At 41.0% G+C, this 22604-nt stretch overlaps 1 protein-coding gene across 1 annotated transcript in view; it reads right to left on the reverse strand.

The window, feature by feature from the left end:
• LOC123366635 (protein eyes shut homolog) overlaps window positions 1-22604 on the reverse strand; it is a 220115-nt gene that overhangs the window by 19806 nt on the left and 177705 nt on the right. Inside the window, exons 5-6 of the mRNA XM_045010282.1 lie at window positions 18409-18599; window positions 16455-16546 (exon numbers count right to left, since the gene is read on the reverse strand). Of these exons, the coding sequence (XP_044866217.1) occupies window positions 16455-16546; window positions 18409-18599 (283 nt within the window). The remainder of the gene's footprint in view (window positions 1-16454; window positions 16547-18408; window positions 18600-22604) is intronic.

Below are 22604 nucleotides of genomic sequence, written 5' to 3' on the forward strand. Positions count from 1 at the left end.
CTATTTTAAAAATCTTATATTTCAATTTTTTTCTTACTCCATAGTTTCCAAACCCAGTTTTTACTTGATTTTCTTGATCCCACCCAATACTGGCATCTCAGTTGGATTAAATGTCCTGCTTTGCTGCTGTGCAGCAGAAGTACTCATCTTTGCTGTAATGGAATGGATCACATTTTGGGGTTGCAAAGTGTGAGTGGATTTCCTGCTAGGAGATTCTGCTGGAGAATGAAACACTGGTAGGGCCAACCCTATGTTACTTTAAGTAGGAGCAGGAACCTGAACATGTAACAAGCCCAATTTACCATCAAATCTTCTCGTGATGTAACCTGGCTACCCTACATGGGTAGCAAATAGGAGGGAGCTCTTTAGGTGATTTCTTAAGGCAAGAAACCAACAAAATGATCAAGATCAATGGACACCTGCCATCTAAAGAGCAAGATCTCTGTCCTATATCAATCAGGGAATGTAACAATGCTTTTTTAATAATATCCCATTTCTCTGGTATTTTTCTTAAGAAATTTGAATTTCTCAGAAAGCTTTTCCCCTTCTTATGAAAGCCCTTATGTACACCTAAAAGATGATGAATTGTTTCTTCTACCTTACAGAGTGCACACAGTCCATCTTTGTGTCTATTGATTTGAAAAAATATTTTTGTTTATGCCACAAACGCCAGATAGTATTCTAAACAAAACCACTTCATTAGTCCTATCCAGGCCCTGAAGTATGCCATTATTCTCAACTCTAGGGTACAATTTAAAAAAATCTTCCTCTTTTTTCATTAATCAAAATTTCTTGCCATTTTTCTTTCAAAATTTTCTGTACTAAGCTTTTGAATTCCTCTTTACTCAAGGGTATTTGTATGTCAATCCTTCCTCCTTTTTTTGTCCCTAACAGATTTGTTGGCTGCTTTGTGTGTTATTTCATTCCCTGTTACTCCAATATGCTGGGATCCAAGTTAATGCTACATGAATCCCCATCTGTACTAACCCTGTTATTAGAAATATAATTTCACTGATTAAATCACTTCTACCTACTGAGACACCCTTATTTATCGCCATCAGGCTTGAGATTGAATTTAAAAAAATGACCATGGCTGCTGGGCATACATCCCAGATCCAATTTAATACTATCATTATAGCTACTAGCTTGGCTGTCATGACAGTTACATAACTGGCTATTCTTTTAGAAGTACTAATTCCCAATTTTGATATACAATATGCAGCCCCTACTCTTCCTGTTTTTGTTTCTTTTCTTTTTTGGACCCATCTATATATATGTTAGACAAACAACTCCACTTTTCATCAATAGACTGGTATACTTCATTTTTTATACCTACTGTCTGATTTTTACCCTTAAGTTTATAAAATAAATCTAATGCATGTTTGGACATGTGACTCTCCATCCCTAATTAATTTTCCCATGACGAAAAGTTTTGACTTTGTTCAGCTTTTCTTTGTCTTTCAACTTCTGCATCCACACTTTAAGTCAAACAGCATGTTGAGTTCTAAAATTGTGTGCTATAGGTCACCTATCAAATTTCCTCATCTCTTTGTTTGGTACTTTCATCATTGCAGTTCCCATTCACTGTGGCCCAGAAAGTTAGGTCCAGTAGTGTAACAGACATTTTACTAAAAGGTACCAGTAGTATGCATGTATGTGTTGTAATAAATGCACCATACACAATGTGTAGTGCCTGGGCTTGTATTAAATATAATGTTTAAGTTCTGATTGTTATACTGCCCCAAAAGTGTGGCAGTCAAAGTCAATAACAGGTCTGATTAAGGCTATGTATACCATCAGCAGTGTTTTAGAATTCTTCACTGTTTCTTGTATCTCTGAGTTTTTCTAATTTCTCACATTGGTTACAGATAATTATAAATCCTTTAAAAAATATTTCTCCTCTGCATTGGGATCTCAACATTATTATTTTATAGGCTTACTTCTTCGTTCTCTACTGCTATGTAGTTTAATCTTGCCCTTATGAAAGTACAACAGCTTTCTCCTCTTCCTAGTTTTCAGTTTTGCCTACAGGCAATATACCCTGGAGTTTTTTAACTGAGTTTATTTCCTGGATACATATGATGTCTTGTTTAGTTTTCATTTCCAGGATATTTTTGTTTTAATTCTTGACCACGTGCTAACAGACTGCACACATTCCAATAAAAGATTGTGATCACATACTAATCATATTTCCCCATTAATCTCATTCAAAACTGCATGAATATAGAAGATCCCCATCTTGCAGCCCCCTGCTCTTACTATAGCCTCTATTTTTTTTAATCCAGTCAGCTGCTTTCACAGGGTTATCACCACCTGATTTTATTTTTTTTTTGGCTAGGAATCTTGCAACTATAACGTTTTTTCCTCTCTTTGCTTTTTTGCTGATATCATCATCATCATCTGCTTCTACTCCCCCGCCCCCTTTGTATCCATTCTCTCTCTCTAATAGATTCTTCTCCAGTTTCCAGAGTCACTTCATTTGGGGTCAGAAAATGAAAATCCTAATAATCCTAATCCTAATCCCAATCCTCCTCCAGACCAGAGGTTTTTTTCCTGCTTCTCCCATGCATATATATATATCCAGGCCCATGAACATGATACAGTTCTGCAGTGACCTAGAATCCTACTTTCAACGTCTCTGACTCAAAGAATATTTCTAACACACCTCTGAACAACATACTAACCCACAGAATCCTCCCTACCAGCACTACGAAGAGAAGGATTCTGCGTGGACTCCTCCTGAAGGTCGAAACAACAGACTGGCTTCTACATAGATTGCTTCCGTCGACATGCATGGGCTGAAATTGTGGAAAAGCAGCATCACTTGCCCCATAACCTCAGCCATGCTGAACACAACACCATCAACAGCCTCAGGAACAACTCTGACGTCATAATTAAAAAGGCTGACAAAGGAGGTGCTGTTGTCATTATGAATAAATTGGAATATGAACAAGAGGCTGCTAGGCAGCTTTCTAACACCACATTCTACAGGACATTATCCTCTGATCCCAGTAAGGATTACCAAAAGAAACTACACCATCTGCTCAAGAAACTCCCTAAAAAAGCATAGGAACAGATCTGTACAGACACATGCCTAGAACCCCGACCAGGGGTTCTCTATTTGCTACTCAAGATCCATAATCCTGGAAATCCTGGATGCCCCATCATCTCAGGCATTGGCACCCTAACATCAGGATTGTCTGGCTATGTGGACTCTCTCCTCAGGCCCTACTCTACCACCACTCCAAGCTATCTCATAGACTCATAGACTCATAGACTTTAAGGCCAGAAGGGACCATCGTGATCATCTAGTCTGACCTCCTGCACATTGCAGGCCACAGAATCTCACCCCCCGACTCCTGGAATAGGCCCCTAACCTCTGGCTGAGTTACTGATGTCCTCAAATCAGGATGTAATGACTTCAGGTTACAGAGAATCCACCATTTACACTAGTTTACACCTGCAAGTGACCCCTGCCTCATGCTGCAAAGGAAGACAAACCCCCCCACGGCCTCTGCCAATCTGACTTGAGGGGAAATTCCTTCCTGGCCCAAGATATGGTGATCGTAGGCCCTGAGCATGTAGGCAAGACCCAGAGTCCGCCCCAGCTAGTGTCCCATCACTGGCCATTGTTGAAATCATGGTGGAGTTCTTCAAGGGCTTCTTTTCCATGGGTCCAGATGATGAAGATGTCATTAATGTAGCTCAAGTACAGTAGGGACGTTAGGGGATGAGAGCTAAAGAAGCGATGTTCTAAGGCTCCCGTGCATGGCTTGCTGCAGGACCATGTGGAAGCCAGCATGTGAAGCAGCATGGCTGCAGAAAAGCAGCAAACAGCACTGGGAAGCAGCATGGCTCCAGGGGCACAGAGAAGGGTGAGCTTGGGAAAACAGGGGGGCTGTTACCTCCATGTCCCCAGAGACAGGGAAGGGCAGGCAGAGGCAAATTACATAGAAAGGGGACAATGGAAAGAAGAGGAACTAGTATTCCCCTGCCCCAGGTACTTCCACCCACAGGCAGGCTGGAAGCTACAATTGAGGAGGGTGAATTTGCAAGGGAGGCTAGTCAGTGTCTGAAACAATTAACCTGCTTTGGTTGGGGAGGGAGGCAAGGAAATTTAACTGGTTTTGTACCAGCCATGTGGCAAGTGGATGTATCAGGCTGCAATTCTTTTTGGCTCAGGTTGCTGCTCAGGTGCCTGTAACTTTGCTTAAAAGGGGACAAGCAGAGACAGCAGCTGCAGCGCAGGGCAGTCCCAATGGAGACCAAGGGCTGGAAGGGGACCCAAGGTAGACAGTATTGCAGCAGGGGCAAGTGGAGCTCACAAGTATGGGGGCTAATGCCCAGGGTGGTGTGTTTAATAACCCAAGGCATAACCCAGGGCAGCCTCATGGAATGAGGAAGGGAAATGACCGAAAGGAAGCGTCCATGAATGCAGGTGGGCAGGCTGTGTGCATTAATGGGGTAGTCAGCAGAGCTGTGCAGCAAATGGTCAGTGAAGTTGTTTCTGAGGTTTTCTCTTCAGCGCTTCCAAAGGGCACAAGATCACCCATAACCAGGCTGTTCTTTTCCACAGGAGTAATGCTGATCCTTGGGGGGTGAGTGTGATCTGAACCACACAGAGGTTGGGGGCAGGGTTTCAGAGGTGGTATCCAACCTCCCAGCCTGCAAGGGGTGGCAGTTGCAGGGGACACTGCCAGGTGAAGGGACCATGTCAACCAGTCACTTCACCTGAGGGGGACAGGAATCAGCCTATTGGGGTAGTAAATTCTCAGGACCCAGGAGTGGGAAGTCCAGAAGCCACACCTTCATTGTGGGCACTGATGGTATTACACAGCTGCTGCAAGCTAATTTGCATTTACTACAGCAGCTTCAGGCAGCTAGGTGTGCAGGGTCTGCACGGGGTCACAGGTCAGGCCTAGCCTGGGCTCAAGTTTGGGCAGTAGGACGGGCGGGCTCCCGGCAAAGGTAGTGAAGCCTGTGTTGGAAAGGCAGCCCCTGGGCACACGGGGACTCATTGGCCACCAGGGTATGTGACCTCATGGGACAGAGTAGAGACTCCTGGGGGAGCAGGGCTCTGCAGAATTCCCTCCATGCAGGCCTGAGTATGGTTATGCCGGGGTGGCTGACCCGATGGGAGTTCACCTACTCAGTACAACTAAAGATAAAATCCCGAGAGGCAAATACATGGATATATTATCCCTATTGCACAGGGAGGTGACAGGCAGTAAACATGGGCAAGGCAAGCAAAATAGCAAACTGCCCAAGAGACAGAGGGTGCCTAGAACATGGGAAAATTGGAAGGCTGCCTTTCTCATCTATGCGGGTGTTATAGTACAGGCCTACCCACAGAGGAGCCCTGCCTTGGTTAAGTATATGGATATAATTAGGTGAGCACACAATATGTTTGCGGGGCATGTCCTGGTTTAATTATAATTAGCAGTTTCAATTAAGGGCAGCAACACAAACTGGGATAAGGTGGGACATACCTCATCACACACTGTGGTTGCAGTGGATGACACCAAGGGTGCCGGGGTTTGTTCATACCGCAACAAGCTCGGGAGGGGCCCCAGGCATGTAATAGTATTTGCTGGGCATTTAATGATGGTGGTTGTTTTTGCAACCCCTGAAGATACAGGCATATTTGCAAGACGACTACTGCCAGCAATTATATTTCAACAAGGCTATGCCCATGTGCTGTTCGGTATTCTGTGCGGCTTTTCATAAATTCGGCACAATGTTGCACTGGGCAGGAGTGCAGTCAGTGGGACTAAACCAAGTAGTGCATTATTTGAATACTTTTTTAAATTGTAGATGGACATATTTCAGACCCTGGCTAAATAGTTCGGGGAACCCCTAGCGGAGGAGAAAACATAAAGCCCTTCCATTACATTGACCTACCTGGGCATTCAGCTGAACACCAGGGACGGTGTATCTCAGCTCCCTCAGGATAAACTTTAGGAGCTATCGAGGTTGCTCCAGAGAGCACTGGGGGCTTTAAAATAAAAATAAATACATAAATAAAAAAAAACCCACTCAGGCTACAAGAACTGCAATCTATTCTGGGGCACCTGAACTTTGCATGCAGGATTGTTGCCCCGTGTGGAAGTACAGAAATAACTGACAGGGATTTGTAGGGGATCTTAATGCATGGCAGTCTCTGTTAGCCAGAGTTAGGCTAACTGTAACCTAATAACGCGAGATTTGTAGAAGCGAGGATTGTGTGAGGCGAGTGGAAAAGAACTGTGTGAGAAGTTGGTTTTCGACCTTGTGTAGATAATACAATATGTAGACTGGCGTCTCTTAAGTGAGAAAAACAAGATATCAGGATGACCTATGTATAAACAAAATGCAGCTGTTGCTTATTATTGTCTGTAACAAAAGTATAAATGCTGCTGTAATTGTTTACCTGTTGAGAGACCTGTCTAGGAAGGGGAGACCCTATGTCCTAGTGCACTCTCTCCCTGTTGTAGCTGCTAAACAGAATAAAGTATCTGACTCTGCTGCACCCAAACAAAAGCGAGAACTGAGTTTTTCCTCCGACAATTTGGGGGCTCATCTGGGATGGCAATGCCTACTGAGTTTTTCTCCGACACCCGTTTTGTGCCCGACAGGCAATGGCAAAGGCCAGCATAGTTGGGCCACACCATTACATACCAGTCACTAGACATAAGAAGGAACATTTGAGGGTGTGGAAAAATTTTCTGAGTTGATCTTAATGGGGTATCATTGTAGAGGAAGCAATGATTATTACAAAGGGGGTTAAAATCCACTCAGATGTGGCAGGAGATGCAGGTTTTGGGGTATTTTATCAAGGCAAATGGTGTGCACAAAATGGCCTGCCACCTGGATGCAAAATGGGGTTGTGCGCTTCTGGCAGATCCTACAGGGTTATGAAGTTGGTAGGGGCATTTGCTCTACAATGCTTAAGCTTCAACATCGGTTTTTTCTTTCAATCATGTGCTGGGCATGGATAATGGCTTGGCAAATGCCTTATCTCTTTTCCAGTTCCACAGATTTTGTGAGCTTGCAACAGCGGCTAGCAGTGGACCCCAGCACATGCCGCAGGCTATCAGAAACCTCGGAATGTGATGTGGTCGGCAGAATGGAGATTTTTGGTCCAGCTTACAAGTTGTTTATTTAGTTTTCTTTTAAGGAGTCTTGTCAACTCAAGGATCCAGGTAAGGGATTGCCTATGCGGCCCTCCTTGGAGGGCGGTTGTTGCAGTACCGGGTCAAGGACAATGCAGCTGCTGGTGCCCCTCAACGATCACACATAGGACAATGGGTCCTTTATCCCCAGTAGGGCTGCTAGGCAAAAGGCCATTTGGAGATGCCTGGGAACCTGGCTGGGTGTGGGGAGGAGGCAGCCAAGCTAATGGCTGGCGCCTCCTTTTGGCAGATATTCAGTGCAGGTACTCCATAAATTAAGCCACAAAAGAATGAAAAAATGGCTTGAAAAAGGAATTAAGGAGAGGTGCTTGGTAATTGAGCAAGCTGGGGGCAGTTGGGGGGTTGGGTCCCTGCTGTACCAATTATAGGAGTCCCCATCATTATAGTCCACCTTAAATGGGCATGGGTGGTAAGATCCCGGCAAGGGCATTGCTGGAGGGACCTGGATAAATAGCGGGGAGCTGTGGATGCCTTCCCACTCCCCCACCCCCCAAAATGGCTGGAATTGGTAAGGTCCCAGCAGGGACTCTGCTGGAGGGACATAAATTTTGCACCTGCACTGTACATATTTTATCCACTGGGTTAGTCCCAGCAAGAGGATGGCACTTTTAATATGTACAGCATTATATCAATGTTATGCATTACTTAATTACCTGAAGTTTTCCAACTAATTGGAATTACTGTTCTAATTCAGCAGCAGCAGCAGCAGCCACTGCCATTAAGTATCATGAGGCTTTAACTGGTTCTCTAGGAGATGGACCCATTAAGCACATCCAGTAGATGGAGGGTACTGTGTCCACATCAAGCTTGAAACAAGCAATAGTTGAGTATTTTCCTTCCCAGCCTGTTGTATTAGAAATCACCCATACAAAGGCTCAGAACTCCTTTGACTTGCATGAAAAATGCAAATGAACATAAACAATGAAAGCAAGCACAGCAGTTTCCCCAAACCAAAAGGGAGAAAGACTCCCACTTCAGCAATCAACTTCCCTTCCCTCCCAGAAAGCTTGGGGGAAAAGACATCTCAGTAGTATGCCCTGAAGACTAACATATACAGGCTATTTTAAACTGAGGAGGCGCACATTCCAGGGTCTCAGCCCCCTCAGGGAAAAGGGCTATAAGGTAGTAGACCAGTGGTGGGAAACCTATGGCCCATCAGAGTAATCTGATTGCGGGTCATGAGACATTTTGCTGATGTTGACTGTCTATAGGATGGCCCCCCCGCGGCTCCCAGTGGCCGTGGTTTGCCGTTCTGTGTGCAGAAGAAAGACCTTTCAAATATTGATCTCCCTCTCTAATGTGGAAAGGGGATTCAACTATCTTTGAAGTATCATTTCCTCCTTCCAGTCCTTTGGACTTCTCCAGGGGGGTATCTGTTGGTCCAGGGATCTCCAAAGGGAGAGGATGGAGCATAGGTAGGCTGAGGAAGATGTGTATGATCCCCATCAACAGTCCCCTGGAATTCTCCATAGAAAGATAAAACATCAATCCTTGATAATAAAGGAAAGCCCTGCGGGAGCCCTGTCAATGTGGTGTACTGGAACCATGCTGACACGGAATGAGTGGAGGATGCAGAGCCTCTGTGTGGCTGTCCCTGCTTTGCTTATGGAAAATCTAAATAAATTCTTTGTATCAATTTTCACTGCAGAGGACATGAGGGAGATTACCACACCTGAGCCATTCTTTTATGTGACAAATCTGAAGAACCGTCCCAAGTTGAGGTGTCTATAGAGGTTTTAGAACAAATAGATAAATTAAACAGTAATAAGTCACCAGGATGAGAGAGTTGTCATCTAAGTGCTCTGAAGGAACTCAAATATGAAATTGAAGAACTACTCACTGTGGTATGTAACCTAGAGCTTAAATGAACCACTGTACCAGATGACTGGAGGATAGCTAATGTAACACTGATTTTTTCAAAAAGTCTTCAGATATGAAGCCTAAATTCAGTACCAGGCAAATTGGTCAAAACTATAGTAAAGAACAAAGTTATCAAACTCACGGATAAACACAATATTTTGTGGAAGAGTCAACATTGCTTTTGTAAAGAGAAATCATGCCTTGCCAATCCATTAGAATTCTTTGAGGGGGTCAAGAAGCATGTGGACAAGAGTGATCCAGTGGATACAGTGTACCTGGATTTTCAGAAAGCCTGTGACAAGATCCCTCATCAAAGGCTCTTAAGCAAAGTAACAGTCATGGGATAAGAGGGAAAATCCTTTCATGAGTCGGTAACTGGTTAAAAGATAGTAAATAAAGGATAGGAATAAACAGTCACTTGTCAAAATGGATATAGGTAAACAGCAGGGTCCCCCCAGGACCTGCACTGGGACCAGTCCCAGTTTGTCATATTTATAAATGATCTGGAAAAGGGGAAAGCAGTGAGGTGGCAAAGTTCACAGATGATACTACATTACTCAGGGTAGTTAAGTCTGAAGCTGACTGCAAAGAGTTACAAAGGGATGTCACAAAACTGGGTGATTGGGCAAGAAAATGGAAGATGAAATTCATGTTGATAAATATAAAGAAATATATGTTGGACTTTATCAACTGTCTTCTGGACTATAGCAATGCAGTATACCCGGACAGGAAGCCATCAGCCTTTACGTAACTCCAACTAGCTTTCTCAGTAACGTGCTACCGTGACCGCATCAAACCTGAACTCTACATTGACTTCCCATAGAATATCAAATAAAGTTCAAAGTCTCATTCCTTTCCTTTAAGGCACTCTATGATCTGGGTTCAGCATCCTTAAAAGATTGCCTGCAGCTCCAGCCAGAGGGCTATAGTACAGCTGCACTGCTCCTGCACAATGGCACATTATACCACCATTCTAAATCTCATCCATGCAGAAGACAGAGCTTTCTCAGGGGCTGGTCCCATATTGTGGAACAAACTCCCGCAGGAATTAAGGACAATCACAAATGTTGCTACCTTCTGCTGCAAGTCCAAGGTACAGAATCTTGCCTTTTGACACATAGCAGCAAGTATATATTAAAAACACTTACCCTCCCCCCCCACACACACGAAAAAAGAAAAGTACACTGCACACACAATTTCTCCCCTGGGGAGACAATGAGAAAATGATGAACTATATGCTACTCATGTTAGTCACATCATGTAATGCATTACTGTAAGTCTCTCAGATACTATGATAAGGGCAGTATAAGAATTTGTAGGGAACGGAAGAGAATCTTACCATGTAAATAACTGACTTCACACTGTATTTGCATGTTTTGTACTTTGGCACAATGTATCATATGATAGTGAGTAACAACTATAGAATCATAGAATTATAGAATATCAAGGTTGGAAGGGACCTCAGGAGGTCATCTAGTCCAACCCCCTGCTCAAAGCAGGACCAATCCCCACTAAATCATCCCAGCCAGGGCTTTGTCAAGCCTGACCTTAAAAACCTCTAAGGAAGGAGATTCCACCACCTCCCTAGGTAACCCATTCCAGTGCTTCACCACTCTCAGAGTGAAAAAGTTTTTCCTAATATCCAACCTAAACCTCCCCTACTGCAACTTGAGACCATTACTCCTTGTTCTGTCAAGGACTAGATGGTAAAATGCAACATGCCATTGTGTGACCTTACAGCATTATTACTATAGCTTATTACTATATTGCAGATGTTCAGCCAGATCCTCAGCTAATATATATCAGTGTGGCCCCATTTCAGTCAAAGGAGTACATCGATTTACACTAATTCCATATATGATCGGTAGTGTCAAATCACTACTTTGTACATACTTTATGTCTCTGAACTTTTCCTCTGCTTGGTCATACCAACATAGACACAGTGACTCTGGCAGATAGGAAGTATGCATTCCAAATGTGGTACAGTTTTCCATACCAGCACTATATCATAGGTCCTAAGTATCCATTTCAAATCTTCAGATCCAGAGCAATTAGCAGTTATGGAATTAACATCAGTTTGAAATCTGCAGAATTGATTCTGGTCTTGAAGTCTAAATTAAAAAAATGTTTAAAGATGCTTTTAGCTTTAAAAACTGTAAAATATCTTTACTTTGTGAAAGATGCTATACAAATGCAACTTGTATTGCACTGTATGATATGCAGTATTATGTTTGGTACAGAAATTAATATGGTATAAAGCTATTTCTCACTAATAATTAATGAAAAAAAGAGATATTTTCAGATTGTACAACTTCAATTGAGTAGTATTTTATCTGAATATTGGATAGATTGATAGTTAAACATTTGCCTTTGTGCTCTATACACAGTTTGGGCTTTGGAACCACAGATTTTACACTCCATTCTGAGAAGAAAATATTTTTCTTCTCCAACAATGGGATTCTGATTTAGGCATCCTGGACTTCCCCCTTCCCAAAGGCACAATCTCATAGCTTGCTCCTACAAATATTTCCAAACATAAAGTCTGTTCTCTATTGCCTTGCACCTAGTATAGTCATTTAGGGTGGTATTTTCAAAACTGCCTTAACCACTCTGGTCCTTCTCAATCATGAAAGTCCAACAGGAAGACTCTGAGGCAGAATGGAAGCTGGGGTAGTGGGAAACCCAAAAGGACACATATCTGTAAGAACTCCAGTTACAGTTCTCTCCTTCTTCTTTGAGTAGTATCCTAATGGATGTTCCAGTTCAGAAGATTCCTGAGCCATATCTCAATTATGGAGAAGGGTGTAGAGGAGGCAGATTCAGTATGTACTGCAGAAGAGCCTCACTGAAAGCTGCATTAGCTCTGGAAGCTGATACAATAGTGTAGTGCTGGAAAAATGTGTAAAGACCGGGTGGCTACTCTGAAGATGTCTGAGATAGGTATGTTTTTCATACCTCAGACAGAGGTAGGCTGAGCCCTGATGAAGTGGGCAATCACCCTAGGATGGGGATGAGTATCTGAAGCTTGAACAGGTTAAAATGTATCCTGAAACATTTAGGCAGTCTTCAAATGGCCTTTCATTTGTTCTACAATTGAGATAAAAATCCTAGGAGAAGTGCTAAAGGACTTAGTCCTGTCAAGGTAAAAGACAAGAGCACTTCTTGGAAACTCATTTCTTCTCTTGAAGAGTGAGGCTGGAGTAAAACACCTGTAGATGAATATCTTGATTAATGTAGAATTCTGAAGAAACTTTAGGTAAAAATGAGGGTGTGGATGCAGTATCACCTTGTTGTGACAGAACACCATGTACTGGTTCAGTCATCAGGGCTCCTAACTCTACTTCCTTCCTGGTCGAGGTGATAACTATGAGGAATGAAAACTTGAAGGACAAATGAAGGAGGGAAGAGTTCCCCATAGTTTCAAATGGGAGTTCTCTCAGCACATTAAGGATTAAGTTGAGGTCTCACTGTGGAGTAGGTTCATTGATAGGAAGAAAAAATGTTTAACAGGGCTTTAATAAACTTCATCATCGTCAAGTGAGTGATGACTGAAAACCCTTTGATGTCTGGGAAGGGACATGACAGCCCAGTGAACCTTAATTTTGCTCAGTGATAATCCTGTGGTTTTAAATTTAGAAGGTAATTGAGAATGTGCATCAGACAGGATTCAAGAAGAGGTATAGATCAGTGACTACCTCAAGCCTGGAAATGTTTCCACTTCTGTACATAAGTTTTCCTTGTAGCTGATTTTCTATTAAGCAGTACTGCTTGTACCTCTGTTCTAAACCATATTAGCCAGGCCTCAAGGTGAGGCACGAAGAGGTGAGGTGGATTACAAATTTCATCTCCTAAGAGAGGATATCTGCTGTCAGGGAAGGTGGAGATGACATTGCTTAGACATGCAGATCAGCTTTGGGAACCACATCTATCTCAACTGCAATGGTGCTATAAATATGGCTACTAATTTCTCCTGTTTCAAATTGTTTAGCACCTTGAGCAGCAAAGGCGTCGGCAGATAAATATATAGCAATATGTATGGCCAAGGCATGACTAGGGAATCTTCTGTTGCTGAATCATCTGCATTTCACGTTGGATGGTGTTGTGAAGAGATCTATTTTAGGAAGAGTGCAGGTAAGACATATCCTTCAGAATACTTTGTTGTTCAACTCCCACTGGTAGTCAAGGCTGCCTGGTGAGGCGATGACTCAAGCTGTTCCAGAGTTGTTCCCCCCACTATCAGCAGGCACGGGTCATCTGTGAGTGTGTTTTTTCAAGTCGGTGCTGGGGTGGTGGTGGTACCAGAAGAGACAGGGGCCTCAGCAATATCCTGAGGTGAGGTTTCCTGAGATCGAGACTTATTCTCTTCTAGATCTCTTCTTTTTTGATGGCCTGGGAAGGTTTGAGGGGCCCACAAGCTCTTTGCTTGTCGCAGCAGCAGTAATGGTTGTTGGGGCTCTCCAAACAACTGAATTTGATGTACAGAGGGTGACTCTGACCCTGTGAGGCTCAGCAAATGCTCCGTTGACAAGAGTTTTAGCCTGTCTTCCCTTAATTTTTTAGATTTATTTTAAAATCCTGAGCAGATTTGATATTTGGAGAGGATATGAGCCTTTCCCAAGATACAAAGGCAGCTTGAGTGTCTGTCTCTGCAGGGAAAAAAAGATGTCTGGCAGGATTTGAAGCCTGGGGTTTTGGTTATAACCTGTTACTCAAGGCCATGGATCAAGACCTGAGGTGGCAGGGGGAGAGGAACCCAGATTGAGCAAATGAAGGAAGGGAAGCGGGGACACCACAACTCCAATCACAAACTGTGCTAAATAAATGAAAAATAAATAAACGAACAGAAATTACTAAAAAATACTAATAAGCGAGAGAGATAGCAAGCCACGTGGCTAGGTAATTGTCACTGCGACACTCTATCTCTAGACACAGGCAGTTGAGAAGGAACTGGAGTGGCAGCAGTGCCCCCACACCTCATTTCCCATAGACCCTTGTATGGGAGCACGAGGATGTCTAAGGTCAGGCACAGACATGAGGACACTGCTGATGAAAATCTAAGAACAAGAGTGCACAGGTGTGCTCAAGTCCTGAAGTGGTGTGTCAAGGTTCCTTCCCCACTCTGAACTTTAGGGTACAGATGTGGGGGACCTGCATGAGAAGCTCTAAGCTCAATTAACAGCTTAGATCTGGTCTGGCTGCCACCACCCCCAAGCACTCCCTTCCCTGGGTAGCCTTGAGAGACTTCACCAATTTCCTGGTGAACACAGATCCAAACCCCTTGGATCTTAAAACAAGGAGAAATTAGCCATCCCCCCTCCTTTCTCCCACCAACTCCTGGTGAATCCAGATCCAACCCCCTTGGATCTAAAAACAAGGAAAAATTAATCAGGTTATTTTAAAAAAGGCTTTTAATTAAAGAAAAGAAAGGTAAAAGAAAACCCTCTGGGAGAGATTAGCATACCAGCTACTCTACAGACAACAGATTCAAAACACAGAGGATGTTCCCCTGGGCAAAACTTAATTACACCAATGAAAATACCCAAATACCCAATTTGATTCTTCCTCTAATTGCACAAGACAGGTTACAAACTTAAACTCCGTGCAGTGACTGCTTCAGATTGTTTCAGGGCAGGTCTACACTACGGGGGAAAATCGATATAAGATACGCAACTTCAGCTACGTGAATAATGTAGCTGAAGTCGAAGTATCTTATATCGAATTACTTACCGTCCTCACGGCGCGGGATCGACGTCCGCGGCGCCCCATGTCGACTCTGCTACCGCCGTTCGCATTGTTGGAGTTACGGAGTCGACATGAGCGCGTTCGGGGATCGATATATCGCGTCTAGATGAGACGCGATATATCGATCCCCGAGAAATCGATTGCTACCCGCCGATACGGCGGGTAGTGAAGACGTACTCTCAGTCCTGGAATCTCCAATTACTTGTTTTCAGCCTAATCTCCTAATCTTTATTATAAATTAAATTTGGGGTGTATCAATTGAGAGTGTATATATAAATATATATATATTGCCATTCTTATAAATAAAAACCTCCATGACTACAATGCATGAGTTAAGGACATAAAATAGGGTGGATGCAGCCTGAAGCATGGAAAATTTAGGCATGTGCTTTGTGTGAAAGAGAAACAAATATATTCACAGCTGGAATGTACTCGAAAATTAAGCATAACTGTCTCTTTTGCTGCATTTCCACAGCAGTAACAAAATTCAGCCGCAGAGAGAAAATTCTTTAATGGGACTTCCTGATGTTTACACTGCCCCACTGACACAGCTAAAGCCTGCTCTGAAATTTAAAATACTGGGGTTAATGTTTTTATCTTGTGTCTATTGAGTCACTGGGAATTTTTGTTAGTGACTGTAATAGAACTGATGCTTTATTTAGTATTATGTATTTTTGTAGCGCTGTATGGTAAAACCAAGTAAATGTTACTGTTGCCCCTTTGCTGAGTGGTAGCAGATTGGAGGATTTGCAGAGGGTCAGTTCTCCACTCTGGGGGCCTTCTAATATAATTTATTTATATTCAAAAAGTGCAAGTCCTGTTTATCTTGAATAAAGGTGGCCAAAGCTATACACAGCCACCTTAGGTGAGTCCCCCTGTTGACTAGAAACAGTTCCTTTCTTACCCTTGCTCTCTGCCAACTTGTGGACATTAAATATAATCAAACTTGATGGTGGTTCCCAAAGACTGTTTTACTTGCACAGTTTCCCAAATGAATGTTCACGTAAGATTGCTGTAGGCAGCCATCCTGGGGTTCCTGGGCTTAACCTTTTCCAAGGTCAGTTTTATACTGATTATTTACATCAGTAATTAAATAACATGCATTTCATTACTGTTATTGCCATTACAATACTATAAAAGGAAATTAAGCATCATTTGGTGTCAGAGGGCATGGAAAAACAACCATTCCATCTGGACAGGAGTCATGTTATATCTTCTGCCTGCTAATACCCTGACACATAGGGAAATCTCACACCTGTGTTGTCTGGAGTATGATGCAACCTGTTTTTGCTGGACATTGACAAAATAGCTTTGAGCCTGGAGAAGTAGTATTTTCTTTTTAGAATGTTTGTGTTTGACCAAATAAGTTATTGATAAAAGGACTTAGAGAAAAAAGAAAATTATTTCCTGTGAGTACATCCTTGGAATCTCAGAGGGGGGTTATGAGGGCTGTTTTATGATACTATATTTTAATTATTTTTTGCAAATAATTATTAATTAATTAATAATCCCAAAGAACTTAATTTCTAAATATAATAGCATGTTGATTTACCAGTACATACGTAGATATAATTAATAAGTAACAAGATACACAATAAATTGAAACTGATATGCTGGCCAATTCAGTTGACCTTTCAGTCAGTCAATTATGAACACTGAGATTTGAAAAATAAAACTTACCTAATGTGAACTCTATACTTGTGTCCATTATCCACTCTAATAGTGGTATTGATGCTTCTAACTTCTGCTGCCCCATCACATACAAATTGGTACTACAAAAGAAAACATGTTACACAATTTATCATAATTACATATTTGGAAACTTGAAATTGAAAGTGGTAAATGTTTAAATAAAAACTGAAAGAAAACTCTGTGCATCCAGAAAAATTCACATTACGTTTAGAGGTTCAGATGAAGAAATGTAACTGCTGCATTAAAAACTATTATATAGTTCTTCCAAGTCTATGTGCATTTTTTAAACTCTGTATATTGTATTTTCACACACAGTTTATGGCCATGATTTTCAGAGGAACTAACCACCCACAATTCCAGCTGTAGTTAATATTGGCTGCAGATGATCTTTACTTGCAAGTCTGTAGCCCCTTCTTACTTTCAGACTTGCACAGTAGTATATGAGTTGGAACATTTAGGAGCACCATGCACTTTCCTAAGCTAATGTGAACCAGCATTTGATTTCATGGTTTGTGTACTTGTAATCATCACTGTACTGTATACATGAAACCATTGTACATTGGGTTTTAAATCTACATGTAATTGAACAGTTTTGTCAATGACTAAAAGTGAATTGAATTAGTTTTAACATGCCACATTGGGACATTTGGTAACCACACTGTGAAAGTTATTAATATCAAAGCTTTTTAATACATTTTTGTTAATTAAGTCTTTTTGAAACTAATACTTGTCTAAAAATACACAAATGTCTATTTTTTTCTGCATCGGTAATTTACAGTAAGAAAAACTAACTTTGTCTTAATGTTATCAAAATTTGCTAAACCTTGTGTAACTCCTTGCCCCATGTCAACCTATTGGATAAGTAGTCAGTCACTGAAACGTCACTATTTTACACCTAAGCTTTCCACCTTCCAATATAAAACCATAATGTTAAAATCTTCTCTTGTATGTGGGTGTGTATTTAATTCAAACTAGCCTCCACATCTGAGGACAGCTTTGTTTTTTACATCTATTCCTAATATTCAAGATTCCCCTCAGAGCAGTACAATTAGGGTAACTTATGCATAGAAATTTATGATAGTAATGAGGGATGTGCAGGAGGTTAAAGGGCACTAGACCTTTAAATATTCTTCTAAAATATCTTATAATTGTGCTTACCAGGCTCTTTACTAAAACAATCTTGACAAAACATTACTGAATATTTTGACACGAATAAATTGTACTGCAGTATAAATCGTCACTATTTCAAATTTATAAATAAATTTAATCATATTTATTTTGTCCTGATATACCAAACATTAACTAGTTTGATATGATACTGTGGAATTCTGCATGAGTATCTCAAGCTTAAGTGAACAGGTCCTGATCAGGACTACAAGTGAATGAGTTGTTTTCTCTATTTGCAAGTTCTTCTCTAAAGTCAATAAAACAACTTCACTGATTCATTCCCCATGCACTACTAATCACTTCAATGAGGTTGCACAAGGTGCAAAATGTGGTCCCACATACAAAAGGTAAGGTTAGTGCCTTCATTTCAATAAGTCCAAGAGGATACATCTATTTTTTCTCCTTGTCTCTATATAAAAAAACTTCCACGGCTTTTTAGATGAAAGACAAACACCTTGAACTCCACAAGCTCTGAAGTAGATTCAAATTATTCTGCCTATTTTACCTATTAATGTGTGCATTTTGTTAGGGAGAATTTTACTATGATTTCCATATCGTTTTCCTTTTCTATCAGCATTAACATTAGTTTCATCTGTCATGATGATCACAGGCAGCAGAATTCTGAAAAATCACAATTTAAGCAACTATTTCACTTGAAATACTGGGAAATCCCCAATATGCTAAACAGTATACATACAGCTGGAAGCTGAATAAACATTAATTACAAAAGCTCACAATGTTTTATTTTTTCTAAAAAAAAAAAAAGATACTCTACCTGTAAGGTACCGTGTTTGATGAAGAGTTGAATAAATAAATGTCCCATTGTTGCTGGGCTCCGTTCAATGTACAGAAGGAGTCCTTGGCAGCTATAGGTCTGAAATTCTAGATGGATGTTGTTTTGTGGTTTCAACTGCAAACCTTGAAATTCCAGATAAGAATCTCCATGGTATTGAGCATAGTTGAAATCTATGAATGCAGATAGACAGAAAATCAAATGTAAAAATATTTTTTTCCTCACCTGCTCATTGTTTTCTGTGCTAACACTTGTACAGATGAGGGGCATTCCTCTTCATCTATTACCAGATAGCTTCTACTTGGGAGACAGATTCAATACCAAAATATTCATCCTTTTCTCTGCTCCCAAAAGACTACCCAGCAGAGAACTTCTAAAGCTGTAAATAAGTATTTAAGCTTTTTTGTATTAAATTGCCTCAACCAAGTCCTGCACCAGGAGAACAGTGAACTGGGAAGGTGACTTCCATAGTGTTACCAGCCCTTGGAAAACAACTATGAAGAAAGAAAAATATATTTTGTGAAATCCTGGCTTCAATTAAGTTAATGGAAATTTTGCAATTGATTTAAATGGGGCCAAGATTTCACTTATTGTTTCCTCATGGTATGGCTGCCAGGAATGAAAACATGTACTATTAACTCTAGATGATGAAAAGGCAGAAATGAAGGAAGGCAGGACTGTGAAGAAAAAATATGAATCATACCCTGGGTTGAGGAATCTTTCCCTAAGGGCAACCCTGAGGATTGTCCTCAAAACTTGTCATCCAAATGCCACATCAGCTGGTTAGAGTCAGGCAATAGTGTTTGGTGACAGTATGGATGGATTGCCAGATTGCTGTTCTATAAAGAAGTGGTTACTGTTCTAGTGGTGTGATCCTAAAGTTAGACAAAGCATGAAAGGCTATTTCAAAAATAAAAAAGTTTGGATGCAGAACAGAATATAACAGAAAATAACATATCTAGAAGTATTTATTGGGACCTTCATAAAGGACAAAGAGTGAGTGAGACTGTCAACATTTTAGTATGGGACATGGTGCACCAACTAAGGTATCAGCAAATTCGTGTCCAAGGCAAAGAAAATAACTTGGGAGCCCAATGGGAGAAGAGCAAAAGGAGGAGGGACTGACCATGAACATTCTGTTTCATGATTAGATTTTACATGTCTAATTAACTGATTAATGAGGACAAACACCTATTATCTTCAATAGTGTCACTACAGCCTGGGCCTTTACAGTGTTTACACTGTAAAAAACAAAAGGGGTGTGTGTGAATTATTTAAAGTATGTGCACTAATCTGAGTGAGGGACTTTGATTCCTCCCCCTCCGATTTACATACTTACAAACACTGGTTTTAACATGCCAATCATTTTTTGGTCATGCACATATACCAAGGAGTTTGTCTGCATGAAAGTCAGGGCAGGGCACATAAAAACACAAGCATACTTTTTGAAAATATGGTCCTTGATTTCCCAATGTTTATACCATGATAATGTTAATTTAAAATTCTACAGGGCTAAAAGTAGGACAGCCTGCGACCAGTACACAGAATTGCTTATAAACAAGTCCAATTTTGCTTTCTCTGCTCCTTTTCTTGCAGTGATTTTTCCCCTTAGCACAATTACAGTATTTTATGGTTTGCTCAAGCAGAAATACATTCTCCCCTTACTTGAAAAACAACATAGAGTGACAATAATTTATGCCTTATCAAATAAAAAGTTGAGAGGTCATTTAATGAAAGGGTAATGACAACTCACCTGTTTTGTTTAAAAAAAAATCAGTGCAGTAGCTCAAAGCTAAATTTCACCTCTCAGTTTGGTACATATAAAAAAGAATACATAACAGATCATATTTTGTTTGGCTGATTTTAACTTAGTCATTGAGGGTATGATGTTAACATCTGAATGGCTTTTGAAGGTCACAGGTCCTATTTCATTTTTTTTTAAAGCTAAAAGATTCAGCCCACTTTGTTTCTAATATCAAATTCCATGGCAGAGTTTTAGCCATAGATGTTTGATTTCTGGGACATAATGTAAAAAGTATATTGGGGCAAGTTATGTACAGTTACTATTGACCTTCCTGCAGCGTAACTCCTTGTTTAAGTACAAACCACAATTCTGCCTTTTCAGGACTTTTCAGAAAGGACTGCACATTGTCAGATTCAGTCACTGTGTTCAAATTCTGAATGTAGATCTTATTAATATATCCCAAGAACATTCAAAAAGAAAATACCACATAGTAAATTAGTGTATACACATATTTACTTTTAATACAAGAAACTAAACATTTTTAAGCAGCCTTAAACTTTGCCAAACCCATGAATTCAAAAAATTATCAGACCATAAAAAGAAAAGTAAATTATGAGTGGCTTGAAAATCATGAAGCATTTATGGTTTTAAATTCACATTTCTTTTTGGTTTCATTTTCTGAACTTTGATCTTCAGAGGAATCACCCTTTTCATGTGTGTGAATTTCAGGAAACTGAACCTGAAATTTACAAAAAAATTCACACACAAATTGGGGAACCTCCTCCTTTTTACTTCAAATTGGTAGATAGGGCACTTCCCCAACAACATAATCTCATCCTTCCCCTGGAATATCCTCTGATCCCTCTCCCAATATTTATCCCTTGTTCAACTCCCTGGATGTCCCTTTCTCCAATGGGCACTACCTCCTGACTGGTCCCCTACCCTTCCCCAGATATTTGCCCTGCTCAGCTTCCTCCAAAGCAACTATCTAGTGCTTAGCTCCTCCTCTCAGAACACTGCCTCCCCTGCTCAGCTATGCCACCCACACTCCCTAGATACTTCCTTTTGACCAACACCTTTTCTTCTCCCTATATAGAAACACAGCAGCAGTGGGGGTTGTTAAAGGACAGTGCAGATGGGCTGGAGCTCACTCCCAGCAGGCTAGAGCTGAGTGCTGGTGGGCACAGGTTTCTGAATCCCAATTTGAGCTGATGTTCTGGACTGAGGGTACACTGAAACATGTAGATTGGCCTGTAGTGGTGATTCCCACACGGCCTTCAAAAACTTACCAAATATGCTCATTAACTACTGCCGCGCTATTTTCTGAGTGAGGGAAGATTCCTCCTCTGGGCACTTGTAGTTCTAACCCCGGCTCTGCGGCCACACACAGGATTCCAATACATCACTTTGTCTACCCTACTTCTGCACTCCTTTTATTACTGCTGCAGTATACAAGCATTCTTTTTCAGAGCTATCTTTTTTTTTCCTTTTTGAAATATGGAATTGCAGACTAAATTAGATATTTGACTGTGTACAATGGACACAGCTTTCATATATATGAGGAGGAGGTGTGCATTGTACACTAAGAATTTACATACTTGTTCTGAAGTCCAGAAGGAGGTGAGAGGCTGGCTAGTAGAAAGTCTCTGGATGATGATAAAATGGGGAAAAACAGGGGCGATGTCATGGTAGGGGTCTACTATAGACTGACAAATAAGGAAGAGAACCTGAATGATGCATTCTACAGCAAATAACAGAAATACCCAAAGCACAAGATCTGCTAGTAATAGGGAACTTTAACTTCTCAGATAGCAGTTGAAAGGAAATATGGCAAAACACAAAAGGTCCAATAGATTTGTGGAACATGTTGGGGATAGCTTCTTCTCTCAGAAGGTGTAAGTAACTGGGTGGTGGTGAGGAGCCATTTATAGATTTGATTTTAACGGGGAGGAATTGGTTGCAAATGTAAAGTTACAATGGGTGAAAGTGATCATGAAATGATAGTTCATGATTTTAAGGAAAGGAAGACATGAGAGCAGTGGAATAAGGACAATGAACTTCAAAAAAGCAGATTTAACAAACTTAGGGAACTGGCAGTATTAAGAGACCAATGTGGCTCCATCACAAGCTCTTTAATTACCTTAATTTAAAAAAAAATCAGACATAAAAGTGGAAACGGACAAATTGCTATGGATGAGTACAAAAGAATTGCAAAAGCATGTGGGGACAAAATCAGGCAGGCTAAGCCCCAACATGAGTTACAAGAAGAAGGGACATAAAAGGCAAGAAGAAGAGGTTCTATAAATACACTGGGAACAAGAAAAAGATTAAGGAAAATGCAGATCCACTACTTAGTAGGGAAGGAGAGTTAATAATAGATGAATCCTGGAAAGCTGAGCTGTTTAATATCTATTTTGCTTAAATCTTCACTAAA

This window comes from Mauremys mutica, chromosome 3 (assembly GCF_020497125.1).
Source record: "Mauremys mutica isolate MM-2020 ecotype Southern chromosome 3, ASM2049712v1, whole genome shotgun sequence".
Lineage (NCBI taxonomy): Eukaryota > Metazoa > Chordata > Testudines > Geoemydidae > Mauremys > Mauremys mutica.